The 16,552-nt window shown below is 48.7% G+C and overlaps 1 protein-coding gene across 1 annotated transcript in view; it reads left to right on the forward strand.

Annotated features, from left to right (window-relative positions):
* Positions 1 to 1,951: 1,951 nt before the first annotated feature.
* Positions 1,952 to 16,552, forward strand: part of LOC123995914 (solute carrier family 2, facilitated glucose transporter member 12-like) — a gene marked incomplete at its 5' end in the record, with an annotated part of 38,186 nt that continues 23,585 nt past the window's right edge. The window contains 1 exon segment of the mRNA XM_046299577.1: positions 1,952 to 2,084. Coding sequence (XP_046155533.1) covers positions 1,952 to 2,084 — 133 coding nt within the window.

A 16,552-nucleotide genomic window follows, 5' to 3' on the forward strand; every position in this document is an offset into this window, starting at 1 on the left:
GAAAAAACCAAGCCATGAGGTTGAAGGAATTGTCCGTAGAGATCAGAGACAGGATTGTGTCGAGGCACAGATCTGGGGAAGGCTCCCCAAGAACACAGTGGCCTCCATCATTCTTAAATGGAAGAAGTACTCCCTCACGACGCCAGGACAGCGGAGTCAATCACCACCTTCCGGAGACACCTGAAACCCCACCTCTTTAAGGAATACCTAGGATAGGATAAAGTAATCCTTCTCACCCCCCCCCCCTTAAAATATGTAGATGCACTATTGTAAAGTGGCTGTTCCACTGGATGTCATAAGGTGAATGCACCAATTTGTAAGTCGCTCTGGATAAGAGCGTCTGCTAAATGACTTAAATGTAATGTAATGTAAATGTAAATGTAAAAGTTTGGAACCACCAAGACTCTTCCTAGAGCTGGCCACCCGGCCAAACTGAGCAATCGGGGAGAAGGGCCTTGGTCAGGGAGGTGACCAAGATCCCAATGGTCACTCTGACAGAGCAGACTGGGAGACTAGTCAGGATTGAGGCAAAGATGAACGGAGTGAAGTACAGAGAGATGCTCCAGAGGTCTCAGGACCTCAGACTGGGACGAAGGTTCACCATCCAACAGGACAACAACCAAGACAACGTAGGAGTGGCTTTGGGACAAGTCTCTGAATGTCCTTGAGTGGCCCAGCCAGAGCCTGGACTTGAACCCAATTGAACATCTCTGGAGAGACCTGAAAATAGCTGTGCAGCAACGCTCCCCATCCAAACTGACAGAGCTTGAGAGGATCTGCAGAGAAGAATGGGAGAAACTCCACAAATACAGGTGTGCCAAGCTTGTAACGTCATACCCAAGAAGACTGGAGGCTGTAATCACTGCCAAAGGTGCTTCAACAAAGTACTGAGTAAAGGGTCTGAATACTTATGTAAATGTAATATTTCTGTTTTTGATTTTTTTATGAATTTGCAAAATTTGTCATTATGGGGTATTGTAATGTCATTATGGGGTATTGTGATGTCATTATGGGGTATTGTGTGTAGATTGATGAGGAGGAAAAAACTATTCAATCAATTTTACAATAAGGTTGTAACCTAACAAAATGTAGAAAAAGTCAAGGCACTGTATAGGTGTGACATTTATTAGGGTCCCCCTGCTGAGTAGATGAGGAGGCGTGTCATGTTTGTTACTTCCTTCCTGTAGAGAGGATGACGAGGTGTAACATCTATTATGGTCCCCCTGCTGAGTAGATGAGGTGTTTAACTAGTATTATTGTCCCCCTGCAGAGAGGATTGGTGTGTAACATGTATTATGGTCCCCCTGCAGAGAGGATTGGTGTTTAACATGTATTATGGTCCCCCTGCAGAGAGGATTGGTGTGTAACATCTATTATGGTCCCCCTGCTGAGTACATGAGGTGTTTAACATGTATTATTGTCCCCCTGCAGAGAGGATTGGTGTGTAACATGTATTATGGTCCCCCTGCAGAGAGGATTGGTGTGTAACATGTATTATGGTCCCCCTGCAGAGTGGATTGGTGTTTAACATGTATTATGGTCCCCCTGCAGAGAGGATTGGTGTGTAACATCTATTATGGTCCCCCTGCAGAGAGGATTGGTGTTTAACATGTATTATGGTCCCCCTGCAGAGAGGATTGTTGTGTAACATCTATTATGGTCCCCCTGCAGAGTGGATTGGCGTGTAACATGTATTATGGTCCCCCTGCAGAGGGGATTGGTGTGTAACATCTATTATGGTCCCCCTGCAGAGAGGATTGGTGTGTAACATGTATTATGGTCCCCCTGCAGAGAGGATTGGTGTGTAACATGTATTATGGTCCCCCTGCAGAGAGGATTGGTGTGTAACATCTATTATGGTCCCCCTGCAGAGAGGATTGGTGTGTAACATGTATTATGGTCCCCCTGCAGAGAGGATTGGTGTGTAACATGTATTATGGTCCCCCTGCAGAGAGGATTGGTGTTCCCAACGTGATGTTCCTGTACGCCACCATAAGCTTCATCCTGCTGGTCTTCGTCATCCTCTTCATCCCAGAGACTCAGGGACGCACACTGGAACAGATCTCTAAAGAACTGGCCAAGAAGTAAACCCCCCCACACACCAGGGCCCATAGGGAAACAGTCAAAGATCTTTAGTCACCACCCAGAACATCTACCTAGTAACTAGACGTACACCCCCACACACACCAGGGCCCATAGGGATTAGGGAAACAGTCAAAGATCTTTAGTCACCACCCAGAACATCTACCTAGTTCCTAGACGTAAACCCCCACACACACCAGGGCCCATAGGGAAACAGTCAAAGATCTTTAGTCACCACCCAGAACATCTACCTAGTTCCTAGACGTAAACCCCCACACACACCAGGGCCCATAGGGAAACAGTCAAAGATCTTTAGTCACCACCCAGAACATCTACCTAGTTCCTAGACGTAAACCCCCACACACACCAGGGCCCATAGGGAAACAGTCAAAGATCTTTAGTCACCACCCAGAACATCTACCTAGTTCCTAGACGTAAACCCCCCCACACACCAGGGCCCATAGGGAAACAGTCAAAGATCTTTAGTCACCACCCAGAACATCTACCTAGTTCCTAGACGTAAACCCCCACACACACCAGGGCCCATAGGGATTAGGGAAACAGTCAAAGATCTTTAGTCACCACACAGAACATCTACCTAGTTCCTAGACATACACCCCCCCACACACCAGGGCCCATAGGGAAACAGTCAAAGATCTTTAGTCACCACCCAGAACATCTACCTAGTTCCTAGACGTAAACCACCACACACACCAGGGCCCATAGGGAAACAGTCAAAGATCTTTAGTCACCACCCAGAACATCTACCTAGTTCTTAGACGTACACCCCCACACACACCAGGGCCCATAGGGATTAGTGAAACAGTCAAAGATCTTTAGTCACCACCCAGAACATCTACCTAGTTTCTAGACATACACCCCCACACACACCAGGGCCCATAGGGATTAGGGAAACAGTCAAAGATCTTTAGTCACCACCCAGAACATCTACCTAGTTCCTAGACGTACACCCCCACACACACCAGGGTCCATAGGGATTAGGGAAACAGTCAAAGATCTTTAGTCACCACCCAGAACATCTACCTAGTTCCTAGACGTAAACCCCCACACACACCAGGGCCCATAGGGATTAGGGAAACAGTCAAAGATCTTTAGTCACCACCCAGAACATCTACCTAGTTCCTAGACGTAAACCCCCACACACACCAGGGCCCATAGGGATTAGTGAAACAGTCAAAGATCTTTAGTCACCACCCAGAACATCTACCTAGTTCCTAGACATACACCCCCACACACACCAGGGCCCATAGGGATTAGGGAAACAGTCAAAGATCTTTAGTCACCACCCAGAACATCTACCTAGTTCCTAGACGTACACCCCCACACACACCAGGGCCCATAGGGAAACAATCAAAGATCTTTAGTCACCACCCAGAACATCTACCTAGTTCCTAGACGTAAACCCCCACACACACCAGGGCCCATAGGGAAACAGTCAAAGATCTTTAGTCACCACCCAGAACATCTACCTAGTTCCTAGACGTAAACCACCCACACACACCAGGGCCCATAGGGAAACAGTCAAAGATCTTTAGTCACCACCCAGAACATCTACCTAGTTCTTAGACGTACACCCCCACACACACCAGGGCCCATAGGGATTAGTGAAACAGTCAAAGATCTTTAGTCACCACCCAGAACATCTACCTAGTTCCTAGACATACACTCCCACACACACCAGGGCCCATAGGGATTAGGGAAACAGTCAAAGATCTTTAGTCACCACCCAGAACATCTACCTAGTTCCTAGACGTACACCCCCACACACACCAGGGCCCATAGGGATTAGTGAAACAGTCAAAGATCCTTAGTCACCACCCAGAACATCTACCTAGTTCCTAGACATACACCCCACACACACCAGGGCCCATAGGGATTAGGGAAACAGTCAAAGATCTTTAGTCACCACCCAGAACATCTACCTAGTTCCTAGACGTAAACCCCCACACACAACAGGGCCCATAGAGAAACAGTCAAAGATCTTTAGTCACCACCCAGAACATCTACCTAGTTCCTAGACGTAAACCCCCACACACACCAGGGCCCATAGGGAAACAGTCAAAGATCTTTAGTCACCACCCAGAACATCTACCTAGTTCCTAGACGTAAACCCCCCACACACCAGGGCCCATAGGGATTAGTGAAACAGTCAAAGATCCTTTAGTCACCACCCAGAACATCTACCTAGTTCCTAGACATACACCCCCCACACACCAGGGCCCATAGGGATTAGGGAAACAGTCAAAGATCTTTAGTCACCACCCAGAACATCTACCTAGTTCCTAGACGTAAACCCCCACACACACCAGGGCCCATAGAGAAACAGTCAAAGATCTTTAGTCACCACCCAGAACATCTACCTAGTTCCTAGACGTAAACCCCCACACACACCAGGGCCCATAGGGAAACAGTCAAAGATCTTTAGTCACCACCCAGAACATCTACCTAGTTCCTAGACGTAAACCCCACACACACCAGGGCCCATAGGGATTAGTGAAACAGTCAAAGATCTTTAGTCACCACCCAGAACATCTACCTAGTTCCTAGACATACACCCCCACACACACCAGGGCCCATAGGGATTAGGGAAACAGTCAAAGATCTTTAGTCACCACCCAGAACATCTACCTAGTTCCTAGACGTACACCCCCACACACACCAGGGCCCATAGGGATTAGTGAAACAGTCAAAGATCTTTAGTCACCACCCAGAACATCTACCTAGTTCCTAGACATACACCCCCACACACACCAGGGCCCATAGGGATTAGGGAAACAGTCAAAGATCTTTAGTCACCACCCAGAACATCTACCTAGTTCCTAGACGTACACCCCCACACACACCAGGGCCCATAGGGAAACAATCAAAGATCTTTAGTCACCACCCAGAACATCTACCTAGTTCCTAGACGTAAACCCCCACACACACCAGGGCCCATAGGGAAACAGTCAAAGATCTTTAGTCACCACCCAGAACATCTACCTAGTTCCTAGACGTAAACCACCACACACACCAGGGCCCATAGGGAAACAGTCAAAGATCTTTAGTCACCACCCAGAACATCTACCTAGTTCTTAGACGTACACCCCCACACACACCAGGGCCCATAGGGATTAGTGAAACAGTCAAAGATCTTTAGTCACCACCCAGAACATCTACCTAGTTCCTAGACATACACTCCCACACACACCAGGGCCCATAGGGATTAGGGAAACAGTCAAAGATCTTTAGTCACCACCCAGAACATCTACCTAGTTCCTAGACGTACACCCCCACACACACCAGGGCCCATAGGGATTAGTGAAACAGTCAAAGATCTTTAGTCACCACCCAGAACATCTACCTAGTTCCTAGACATACACCCCCACACACACCAGGGCCCATAGGGATTAGGGAAACAGTCAAAGATCTTTAGTCACCACCCAGAACATCTACCTAGTTCCTAGACGTAAACCCCCACACACACCAGGGCCCATAGAGAAACAGTCAAAGATCTTTAGTCACCACCCAGAACATCTACCTAGTTCCTAGACGTAAACCCCCACACACACCAGGGCCCATAGGGAAACAGTCAAAGATCTTTAGTCACCACCCAGAACATCTACCTAGTTCCTAGACGTAAACCCCCACACACACCAGGGCCCATAGGGATTAGTGAAACAGTCAAAGATCTTTAGTCACCACCCAGAACATCTACCTAGTTCCTAGACATACACCCCCACACACACCAGGGCCCATAGGGATTAGGGAAACAGTCAAAGATCTTTAGTCACCACCCAGAACATCTACCTAGTTCCTAGACGTAAACCCCCACACACACCAGGGCCCATAGAGAAACAGTCAAAGATCTTTAGTCACCACCCAGAACATCTACCTAGTTCCTAGACGTAAACCCCCACACACACCAGGGCCCATAGGGAAACAGTCAAAGATCTTTAGTCACCACCCAGAACATCTACCTAGTTCCTAGACGTAAACCCCCACACACACCAGGGCCCATAGGGATTAGTGAAACAGTCAAAGATCTTTAGTCACCACCCAGAACATCTACCTAGTTCCTAGACATACACCCCCACACACACCAGGGCCCATAGGGATTAGGGAAACAGTCAAAGATCTTTAGTCACCACCCAGAACATCTACCTAGTTCCTAGACGTACACCCCCACACACACCAGGGCCCATAGGGAAACAATCAAAGATCTTTAGTCACCACCCAGAACATCTACCTAGTTCCTAGACGTAAACCCCCACACACACCAGGGCCCATAGGGAAACAGTCAAAGATCTTTAGTCACCACCCAGAACATCTACCTAGTTCCTAGACGTAAACCACCACACACACCAGGGCCCATAGGGAAACAGTCAAAGATCTTTAGTCACCACCCAGAACATCTACCTAGTTCTTAGACGTACATCCCCACACACACCAGGGCCCATAGGGATTAGTGAAACAGTCAAAGATCTTTAGTCACCACCCAGAACATCTACCTAGTTCCTAGACATACACCCCCACACACACCAGGGCCCATAGGGATTAGGGAAACAGTCAAAGATCTTTAGTCACCACCCAGAACATCTACCTAGTTCCTAGACGTACACCCCCACACACACCAGGGCCCATAGGGATTAGTGAAACAGTCAAAGATCCTTAGTCACCACCCAGAACATCTACCTAGTTCCTAGACATACACCCCCACACACACCAGGGCCCATAGGGATTAGGGAAACAGTCAAAGATCTTTAGTCACCACCCAGAACATCTACCTAGTTCCTAGACGTAAACCCCCACACACACCAGGGCCCATAGGGAAACAGTGAAAGATCTTTAGTCACCACCCAGAACATCTACCTAGTTCCTAGACGTAAACCCCCACACACACCAGGGCCCATAGGGATTAGGGAAACAGTCAAAGATCTTTAGTCACCACCCAGAACATCTACCTAGTTCCTAGACATACACCCCCCACACACCAGGGCCCATAGGGAAACAGTCAAAGATCTTTAGTCACCACCCAGAACATCTACCTAGTTCCTAGACGTAAACCCCCACACACACCAGGGCCCATAGGGAAACAGTCAAAGATCTTTAGTCACCACCCAGAACATCTACCTAGTTCCTAGACGTAAACCCCCACACACACCAGGGCCCATAGGGAAACAGTCAAAGATCTTTAGTCACCACCCAGAACATCTACCTAGTTCCTAGACGTAAACCCCCCCACACACCAGGGCCCATAGGGAAACAGTCAAAGATCTTTAGTCACCACCCAGAACATCTACCTAGTTCCTAGACATACACCCCCACACACACCAGGGCCCATAGGGATTAGGGAAACAGTCAAAGATCTTTAGTCACCACCCAGAACATCTACCTAGTTCCTAGACGTACACCCCCACACACACCAGGGCCCATGGGGATTAGGGAAACAGTCAAAGATCTTTAGTCACCACCCAGAACATCTACCTAGTTCCTAGACGTAAACCCCCACACACACCAGGGCCCATAGGGATTAGGGAAACAGTCAAAGATCTTTAGTCACCACCCAGAACATCTACCTAGTTCCTAGACGTAAACCCCCACACACACCAGGGCCCATAGGGATTAGGGAAACAATCAAAGATCTTTAGTCACCACCCAGAACATCTACCTAGTTCCTAGATGTACACCCCCACACACACCAGGGCCCATAGGGATTAGGGAAACAGTCAAAGATCTTTAGTCACCACCCAGAACATCTACCTAGTTCCTAGATGTACACCCCCACACACACCAGGGCCCATAGGGATTAGGGAAACAGTCAAAGATCTTTAGTCACCACCCAGAACATCTACCTAGTTCCTAGACGTAAACCCCCACACACACCAGGGCCCATAGGGATTAGGGAAACAGTCAAAGATCTTTAGTCACCACCCAGAACATCTACCTAGTTCCTAGACGTAAACCCCCAGACACACCAGGGCCCATAGGGATTAGGGAAACAGTCAAAGATCTTTAGTCACCACCCAGAACATCTACCTAGTTCCTAGACATACACCCCCCCACACACCAGGGCCCATAGGGAAACAGTCAAAGATCTTTAGTCACCACCCAGAACATCTACCTAGTTCCTAGACGTAAACCACCACACACACCAGGGCCCATAGGGAAACAGTCAAAGATCTTTAGTCACCACCCAGAACATCTACCTAGTTCTTAGACGTACATCCCCACACACACCAGGGCCCATAGGGATTAGTGAAACAGTCAAAGATCTTTAGTCACCACCCAGAACATCTACCTAGTTCCTAGACATACACCCCCACACACACCAGGGCCCATAGGGATTAGGGAAACAGTCAAAGATCTTTAGTCACCACCCAGAACATCTACCTAGTTCCTAGACGTACACCCCCACACACACCAGGGCCCATAGGGATTAGTGAAACAGTCAAAGATCTTTAGTCACCACCCAGAACATCTACCTAGTTCCTAGACATACACCCCCACACACACCAGGGCCCATAGGGATTAGGGAAACAGTCAAAGATCTTTAGTCACCACCCAGAACATCTACCTAGTTCCTAGACGTAAACCCCCACACACACCAGGGCCCATAGGGAAACAGTGAAAGATCTTTAGTCACCACCCAGAACATCTACCTAGTTCCTAGACGTAAACCCCCACACACACCAGGGCCCATAGGGATTAGGGAAACAGTCAAAGATCTTTAGTCACCACCCAGAACATCTACCTAGTTCCTAGACATACACCCCCCCACACACCAGGGCCCATAGGGAAACAGTCAAAGATCTTTAGTCACCACCCAGAACATCTACCTAGTTCCTAGACGTAAACCCCCACACACACCAGGGCCCATAGGGAAACAGTCAAAGATCTTTAGTCACCACCCAGAACATCTACCTAGTTCCTAGACGTAAACCCCCACACACACCAGGGCCCATAGGGAAACAGTCAAAGATCTTTAGTCACCACCCAGAACATCTACCTAGTTCCTAGACGTAAACCCCCCACACACCAGGGCCCATAGGGAAACAGTCAAAGATCTTTAGTCACCACCCAGAACATCTACCTAGTTCCTAGACATACACCCCCACACACACCAGGGCCCATAGGGATTAGGGAAACAGTCAAAGATCTTTAGTCACCACCCAGAACATCTACCTAGTTCCTAGACGTACACCCCCACACACACCAGGGCCCATGGGGATTAGGGAAACAGTCAAAGATCTTTAGTCACCACCCAGAACATCTACCTAGTTCCTAGACGTAAACCCCCACACACACCAGGGCCCATAGGGATTAGGGAAACAGTCAAAGATCTTTAGTCACCACCCAGAACATCTACCTAGTTCCTAGACGTAAACCCCCACACACACCAGGGCCCATAGGGATTAGGGAAACAATCAAAGATCTTTAGTCACCACCCAGAACATCTACCTAGTTCCTAGATGTACACCCCCACACACACCAGGGCCCATAGGGATTAGGGAAACAGTCAAAGATCTTTAGTCACCACCCAGAACATCTACCTAGTTCCTAGATGTACACCCCCACACACACCAGGGCCCATAGGGATTAGGGAAACAGTCAAAGATCTTTAGTCACCACCCAGAACATCTACCTAGTTCCTAGACGTAAACCCCCACACACACCAGGGCCCATAGGGATTAGGGAAACAGTCAAAGATCTTTAGTCACCACCCAGAACATCTACCTAGTTCCTAGACGTAAACCCCCAGACACACCAGGGCCCATAGGGATTAGGGAAACAGTCAAAGATCTTTAGTCACCACCCAGAACATCTACCTAGTTCCTAGACATACACCCCCCCACACACCAGGGCCCATAGGGAAACAGTCAAAGATCTTTAGTCACCACCCAGAACATCTACCTAGTTCCTAGACGTAAACCCCCCCACACACCAGGGCCCATAGGGAAACAGTCAAAGATCTTTAGTCACCACCCAGAACATCTACCTAGTTCCTAGACATACACCCCCACACACACCAGGGCCCATAGGGATTAGAGAAACAGTCAAAGATCTTTAGTCACCACCCAGAACATCTACCTAGTTCCTAGACGTAAACCCCCACACACACCAGGGCCCATAGGGATTAGGGAAACAGTCAAAGATCTTTAGTCACCACCCAGAACATCTACCTAGTTCCTAGACGTAAACCCCCACACACACCAGGGCCCATAGGGATTAGGGAAACAATCAAAGATCTTTAGTCACCACCCAGAACATCTACCTAGTTCCTAGATGTACACCCCCACACACACCAGGGCCCATAGGGATTAGGGAAACAGTCAAAGATCTTTAGTCACCACCCAGAACATCTACCTAGTTCCTAGATGTACACCCCCACACACACCAGGGCCCATAGGGATTAGGGAAACAGTCAAAGATCTTTAGTCACCACCCAGAACATCTACCTAGTTCCTAGACGTAAACCCCCACACACACCAGGGCCCATAGGGATTAGGGAAACAGTCAAAGATCTTTAGTCACCACCCAGAACATCTACCTAGTTCCTAGACGTAAACCCCCAGACACACCAGGGCCCATAGGGATTAGGGAAACAGTCAAAGATCTTTAGTCACCACCCAGAACATCTACCTAGTTCCTAGACATACACCCCCCCACACACCAGGGCCCATAGGGAAACAGTCAAAGATCTTTAGTCACCACCCAGAACATCTACCTAGTTCCTAGACGTAAACCCCCACACACACCAGGGCCCATAGGGATTAGTGAAACAGTCAAAGATCTTTAGTCACCACCCAGAACATCTACCTAGTTCCTAGACATACACCCCCACACACACCAGGGCCCATAGGGATTAGAGAAACAGTCAAAGATCTTTAGTCACCACCCAGAACATCTACCTAGTTCCTAGACGTACACCCCCACACACACCAGGGCCCATAGGGAAACAGTCAAAGATCTTTAGTCACCACCCAGAACATCTACCTAGTTCCTAGACGTAAACCCCCACACACACCAGGGCCCATAGGGAAACAGTCAAAGATCTTTAGTCACCACCCAGAACATCTACCTAGTTCCTAGACGTAAACCCCCACACACACACGGGCCCATAGGGATTAGGGAAACAGTCAAAGATCTTTAGTCACCACCCAGAACATCTACCTAGTTCCTAGACATACACCCCCCCACACACCAGGGCCCATAGGGAAACAGTCAAAGATCTTTAGTCACCACCCAGAACATCTACCTAGTTCCTAGACGTAAACCCCCACACACACCAGGGCCCATAGGGAAACAGTCAATGATCTTTAGTCACCACCCAGAACATCTACCTAGTTCCTAGACGTAAACCCCCACACACACCAGGGCCCATAGGGAAACAGTCAAAGATCTTTAGTCACCACCCAGAACATCTACCTAGTTCCTAGACGTAAACCCCCCCACACACCAGGGCCCATAGGGAAACAGTCAAAGATCTTTAGTCACCACCCAGAACATCTACCTAGTTCCTAGACATACACCCCCACACACACCAGGGCCCATAGGGATTAGGGAAACAGTCAAAGATCTTTAGTCACCACCCAGAACATCTACCTAGTTCCTAGACGTACACCCCCACACACACCAGGGCCCATGGGGATTAGGGAAACAGTCAAAGATCTTTAGTCACCACCCAGAACATCTACCTAGTTCCTAGACGTAAACCCCCACACACACCAGGGCCCATAGGGATTAGGGAAACAGTCAAAGATCTTTAGTCACCACCCAGAACATCTACCTAGTTCCTAGACGTAAACCCCCACACACACCAGGGCCCATAGGGATTAGGGAAACAGTCAAAGATCTTTAGTCACCACCCAGAACATCTACCTAGTTCCTAGATGTACACCCCCACACACACCAGGGCCCATAGGGATTAGGGAAACAGTCAAAGATCTTTAGTCACCACCCAGAACATCTACCTAGTTCCTAGACGTACACCCCCACACACACCAGGGCCCATAGGGAAACAGTCAAAGATCTTTAGTCACCACCCAGAACATCTACCTAGTTCCTAGACGTAAACCCCCCCACACACCAGGGCCCATAGGGAAACAGTCAAAGATCTTTAGTCACCACCCAGAACATCTACCTAGTTCCTAGACATACACCCCCACACACACCAGGGCCCATAGGGATTAGAGAAACAGTCAAAGATCTTTAGTCACCACCCAGAACATCTACCTAGTTCCTAGACGTACACCCCCACACACACCAGGGCCCATAGGGAAACAGTCAAAGATATTTAGTCACCACCCAGAACATCTACCTAGTTCCTAGACGTAAACCCCCACACACACCAGGGCCCATAGGGAAACAGTCAAAGATCTTTAGTCACCACCCAGAACATCTACCTAGTTCCTAGACGTAAACCACCACACACACCAGGGCCCATAGGGAAACAGTCAAAGATCTTTAGTCACCACCCAGAACATCTACCTAGTTCTTAGACGTACACCCCCACACACACCAGGGCCCATAGGGATTACTGAAACAGTCAAAGATCTTTAGTCACCACCCATAACATCTACCTAGTTCCTAGACGTACACCCCCACACACACCAGGGCCCATAGGGATTAGGGAAACAGTCAAAGATCTTTAGTCACCACCCAGAACATCTACCTAGTTCCTAGACATACACCCCCACACACAACAGGGCCCATAGGGATTAGGGAAACAGTCAAAGATCTTTATTCACCACCCAGAACATCTACCTAGTTCCTAGACGTACACCCCCACACACACCAGGGCCCATAGGGATTAGGGAAACAGTCAAAGATCTTTAGTCACCACCCAGAACATCTACCTAGTTCCTAGACGTAAACCCCCACACACACACCAGGGCCCATAGGGAAACAGTCAAAGATCTTTAGTCACCACCCAGAACATCTACCTAGTTCCTAGACGTAAACCCCCACACACACCAGGGCCCATAGGGAAACAGTCAAAGATCTTTAGTCACCACCCAGAACATCTACCTAGTTCCTAGACGTAAACCCCCACACACACACCAGGGCCCATAGGGAAACAGTCAAAGATCTTTAGTCACCACCCAGAACATCTACCTAGTTCCTAGACGTAAACCCCCACACACACCAGGGCCCATAGGGAAACAGTCAAAGATCTTTAGTCACCACCCAGAACATCTACCTAGTACCTAGACGTACACCCCCACACACACCAGGGCCCATAGGGATTAGGGAAACAGTCAAAGATCTTTAGTCACCACCCAGAACATCTACCTAGTTCCTAGACGTAAACCCCCACACACACCAGGGCCCATAGGGATTAGGGAAACAGTCAAAGATCTTTAGTCACCACCCAGAACATCTACCTAGTTCCTAGACGTAAACCCCCAGACACACCAGGGCCCATAGGGATTAGGGAAACAGTCAAAGATCTTTAGTCACCACCCAGAACATCTACCTAGTTCCTACACATACACCCCCCCACACACCAGGGCCCATAGGGAAACAGTCAAAGATCTTTAGTCACCACCCAGAACATCTACCTAGTTCCTAGACGTAAACCCCCACACACACCAGGGCCCATAGGGATTAGGGAAACAATCAAAGATCTTTAGTCACCACCCAGAACATCTACCTAGTTCCTAGATGTACACCCCCACACACACCAGGGCCCATAGGGATTAGGGAAACAGTCAAAGATCTTTAGTCACCACCCAGAACATCTACCTAGTTCCTAGATGTACACCCCCACACACACCAGGGCCCATAGGGATTAGGGAAACAGTCAAAGATCTTTAGTCACCACCCAGAACATCTACCTAGTTCCTAGACGTAAACCCCCACACACACCAGGGCCCATAGGGATTAGGGAAACAGTCAAAGATCTTTAGTCACCACCCAGAACATCTACCTAGTTCCTAGACGTAAACCCCCACACACACCAGGGCCCATAGGGAAACAGTCAAAGATCTTTAGTCACCACCCAGAACATCTACCTAGTTCCTAGACATACACCCCCCCACACACCAGGGCCCATAGGGAAACAGTCAAAGATCTTTAGTCACCACCCAGAACATCTACCTAGTTCCTAGACGTAAACCCCCCCACACACCAGGGCCCATAGGGAAACAGTCAAAGATCTTTAGTCACCACCCAGAACATCTACCTAGTTCCTAGACATACACCCCCACACACACCAGGGCCCATAGGGATTAGGAAACAGTCAAAGATCTTTAGTCACCACCCAGAACATCTACCTAGTTCCTAGACGTAAACCCCCACACACACCAGGGCCCATAGGGATTAGGGAAACAGTCAAAGATCTTTAGTCACCACCCAGAACATCTACCTAGTTCCTAGACGTAAACCCCCACACACACCAGGGCCCATAGGGATTAGGGAAACAATCAAAGATCTTTAGTCACCACCCAGAACATCTACCTAGTTCCTAGATGTACACCCCCACACACACCAGGGCCCATAGGGATTAGGGAAACAGTCAAAGATCTTTAGTCACCACCCAGAACATCTACCTAGTTCCTAGATGTACACCCCCACACACACCAGGGCCCATAGGGATTAGGGAAACAGTCAAAGATCTTTAGTCACCACCCAGAACATCTACCTAGTTCCTAGACGTAAACCCCCACACACACCAGGGCCCATAGGGATTAGGGAAACAGTCAAAGATCTTTAGTCACCACCCAGAACATCTACCTAGTTCCTAGACGTAAACCCCAGACACACCAGGGCCCATAGGGATTAGGGAAACAGTCAAAGATCTTTAGTCACCACCCAGAACATCTACCTAGTTCCTAGACATACACCCCCACACACCAGGGCCCATAGGGGGAAACAGTCAAAGATCTTTAGTCACCACCCAGAACATCTACCTAGTTCCTAGACGTAAACCCCCACACACACCAGGGCCCATAGGGATTAGTGAAACAGTCAAAGATCTTTAGTCACCACCCAGAACATCTACCTAGTTCCTAGACATACACCCCCACACACACCAGGGCCCATAGGGATTAGAGAAACAGTCAAAGATCTTTAGTCACCACCCAGAACATCTACCTAGTTCCTAGACGTAAACCCCCACACACACCAGGGCCCATAGGGAAACAGTCAAAGATCTTTAGTCACCACCCAGAACATCTACCTAGTTCCTAGACGTAAACCCCCACACACACCAGGGCCCATAGGGAAACAGTCAAAGATCTTTAGTCACCACCCAGAACATCTACCTAGTTCCTAGACGTAAACCCCCACACACACACGGGCCCATAGGGATTAGGGAAACAGTCAAAGATCTTTAGTCACCACCCAGAACATCTACCTAGTTCCTAGACATACACCCCCACACACCAGGGCCCATAGGGAAACAGTCAAAGATCTTTAGTCACCACCCAGAACATCTACCTAGTTCCTAGACGTAAACCCCCACACACACCAGGGCCCATAGGGAAACAGTCAATGATCTTTAGTCACCACCCAGAACATCTACCTAGTTCCTAGACGTAAACCCCCACACACACCAGGGCCCATAGGGAAACAGTCAAAGATCTTTAGTCACCACCCAGAACATCTACCTAGTTCCTAGACGTAAACCCCCCCACACACCAGGGCCCATAGGGAAACAGTCAAAGATCTTTAGTCACCACCCAGAACATCTACCTAGTTCCTAGACATACACCCCCACACACACCAGGGCCCATAGGGATTAGGGAAACAGTCAAAGATCTTTAGTCACCACCCAGAACATCTACCTAGTTCCTAGACGTACACCCCACACACACCAGGGCCCATGGGGATTAGGGAAACAGTCAAAGATCTTTAGTCACCACCCAGAACATCTACCTAGTTCCTAGACGTAAACCCCCACACACACCAGGGCCCATAGGGATTAGGGAAACAGTCAAAGATCTTTAGTCACCACCCAGAACATCTACCTAGTTCCTAGACGTAAACCCCCACACACACCAGGGCCCATAGGGATTAGGGAAACAGTCAAAGATCTTTAGTCACCACCCAGAACATCTACCTAGTTCCTAGATGTACACCCCCACACACACCAGGGCCCATAGGGATTAGGGAAACAGTCAAAGATCTTTAGTCACCACCCAGAACATCTACCTAGTTCCTAGACGTACACCCCCCACACACCAGGGCCCATAGGGAAACAGTCAAAGATCTTTAGTCACCACCCAGAACATCTACCTAGTTCCTAGACGTAAACCCCCCACACACCAGGGCCCATAGGGAAACAGTCAAAGATCTTTAGTCACCACCCAGAACATCTACCTAGTTCCTAGACGTAAACCCCCCACACACCAGGGCCCATAGGGATTAGTGAAACAGTCAAAGATCTTTAGTCACCACCCAGAACATCTACCTAGTTCCTAGACATACACCCCCCACACACACCAGGGCCCATAGGGATTAGAGA

The sequence above is a fragment of the Oncorhynchus gorbuscha genome, linkage group LG14 (assembly GCF_021184085.1).
Source record: "Oncorhynchus gorbuscha isolate QuinsamMale2020 ecotype Even-year linkage group LG14, OgorEven_v1.0, whole genome shotgun sequence".
NCBI lineage: Eukaryota > Metazoa > Chordata > Actinopteri > Salmoniformes > Salmonidae > Oncorhynchus > Oncorhynchus gorbuscha.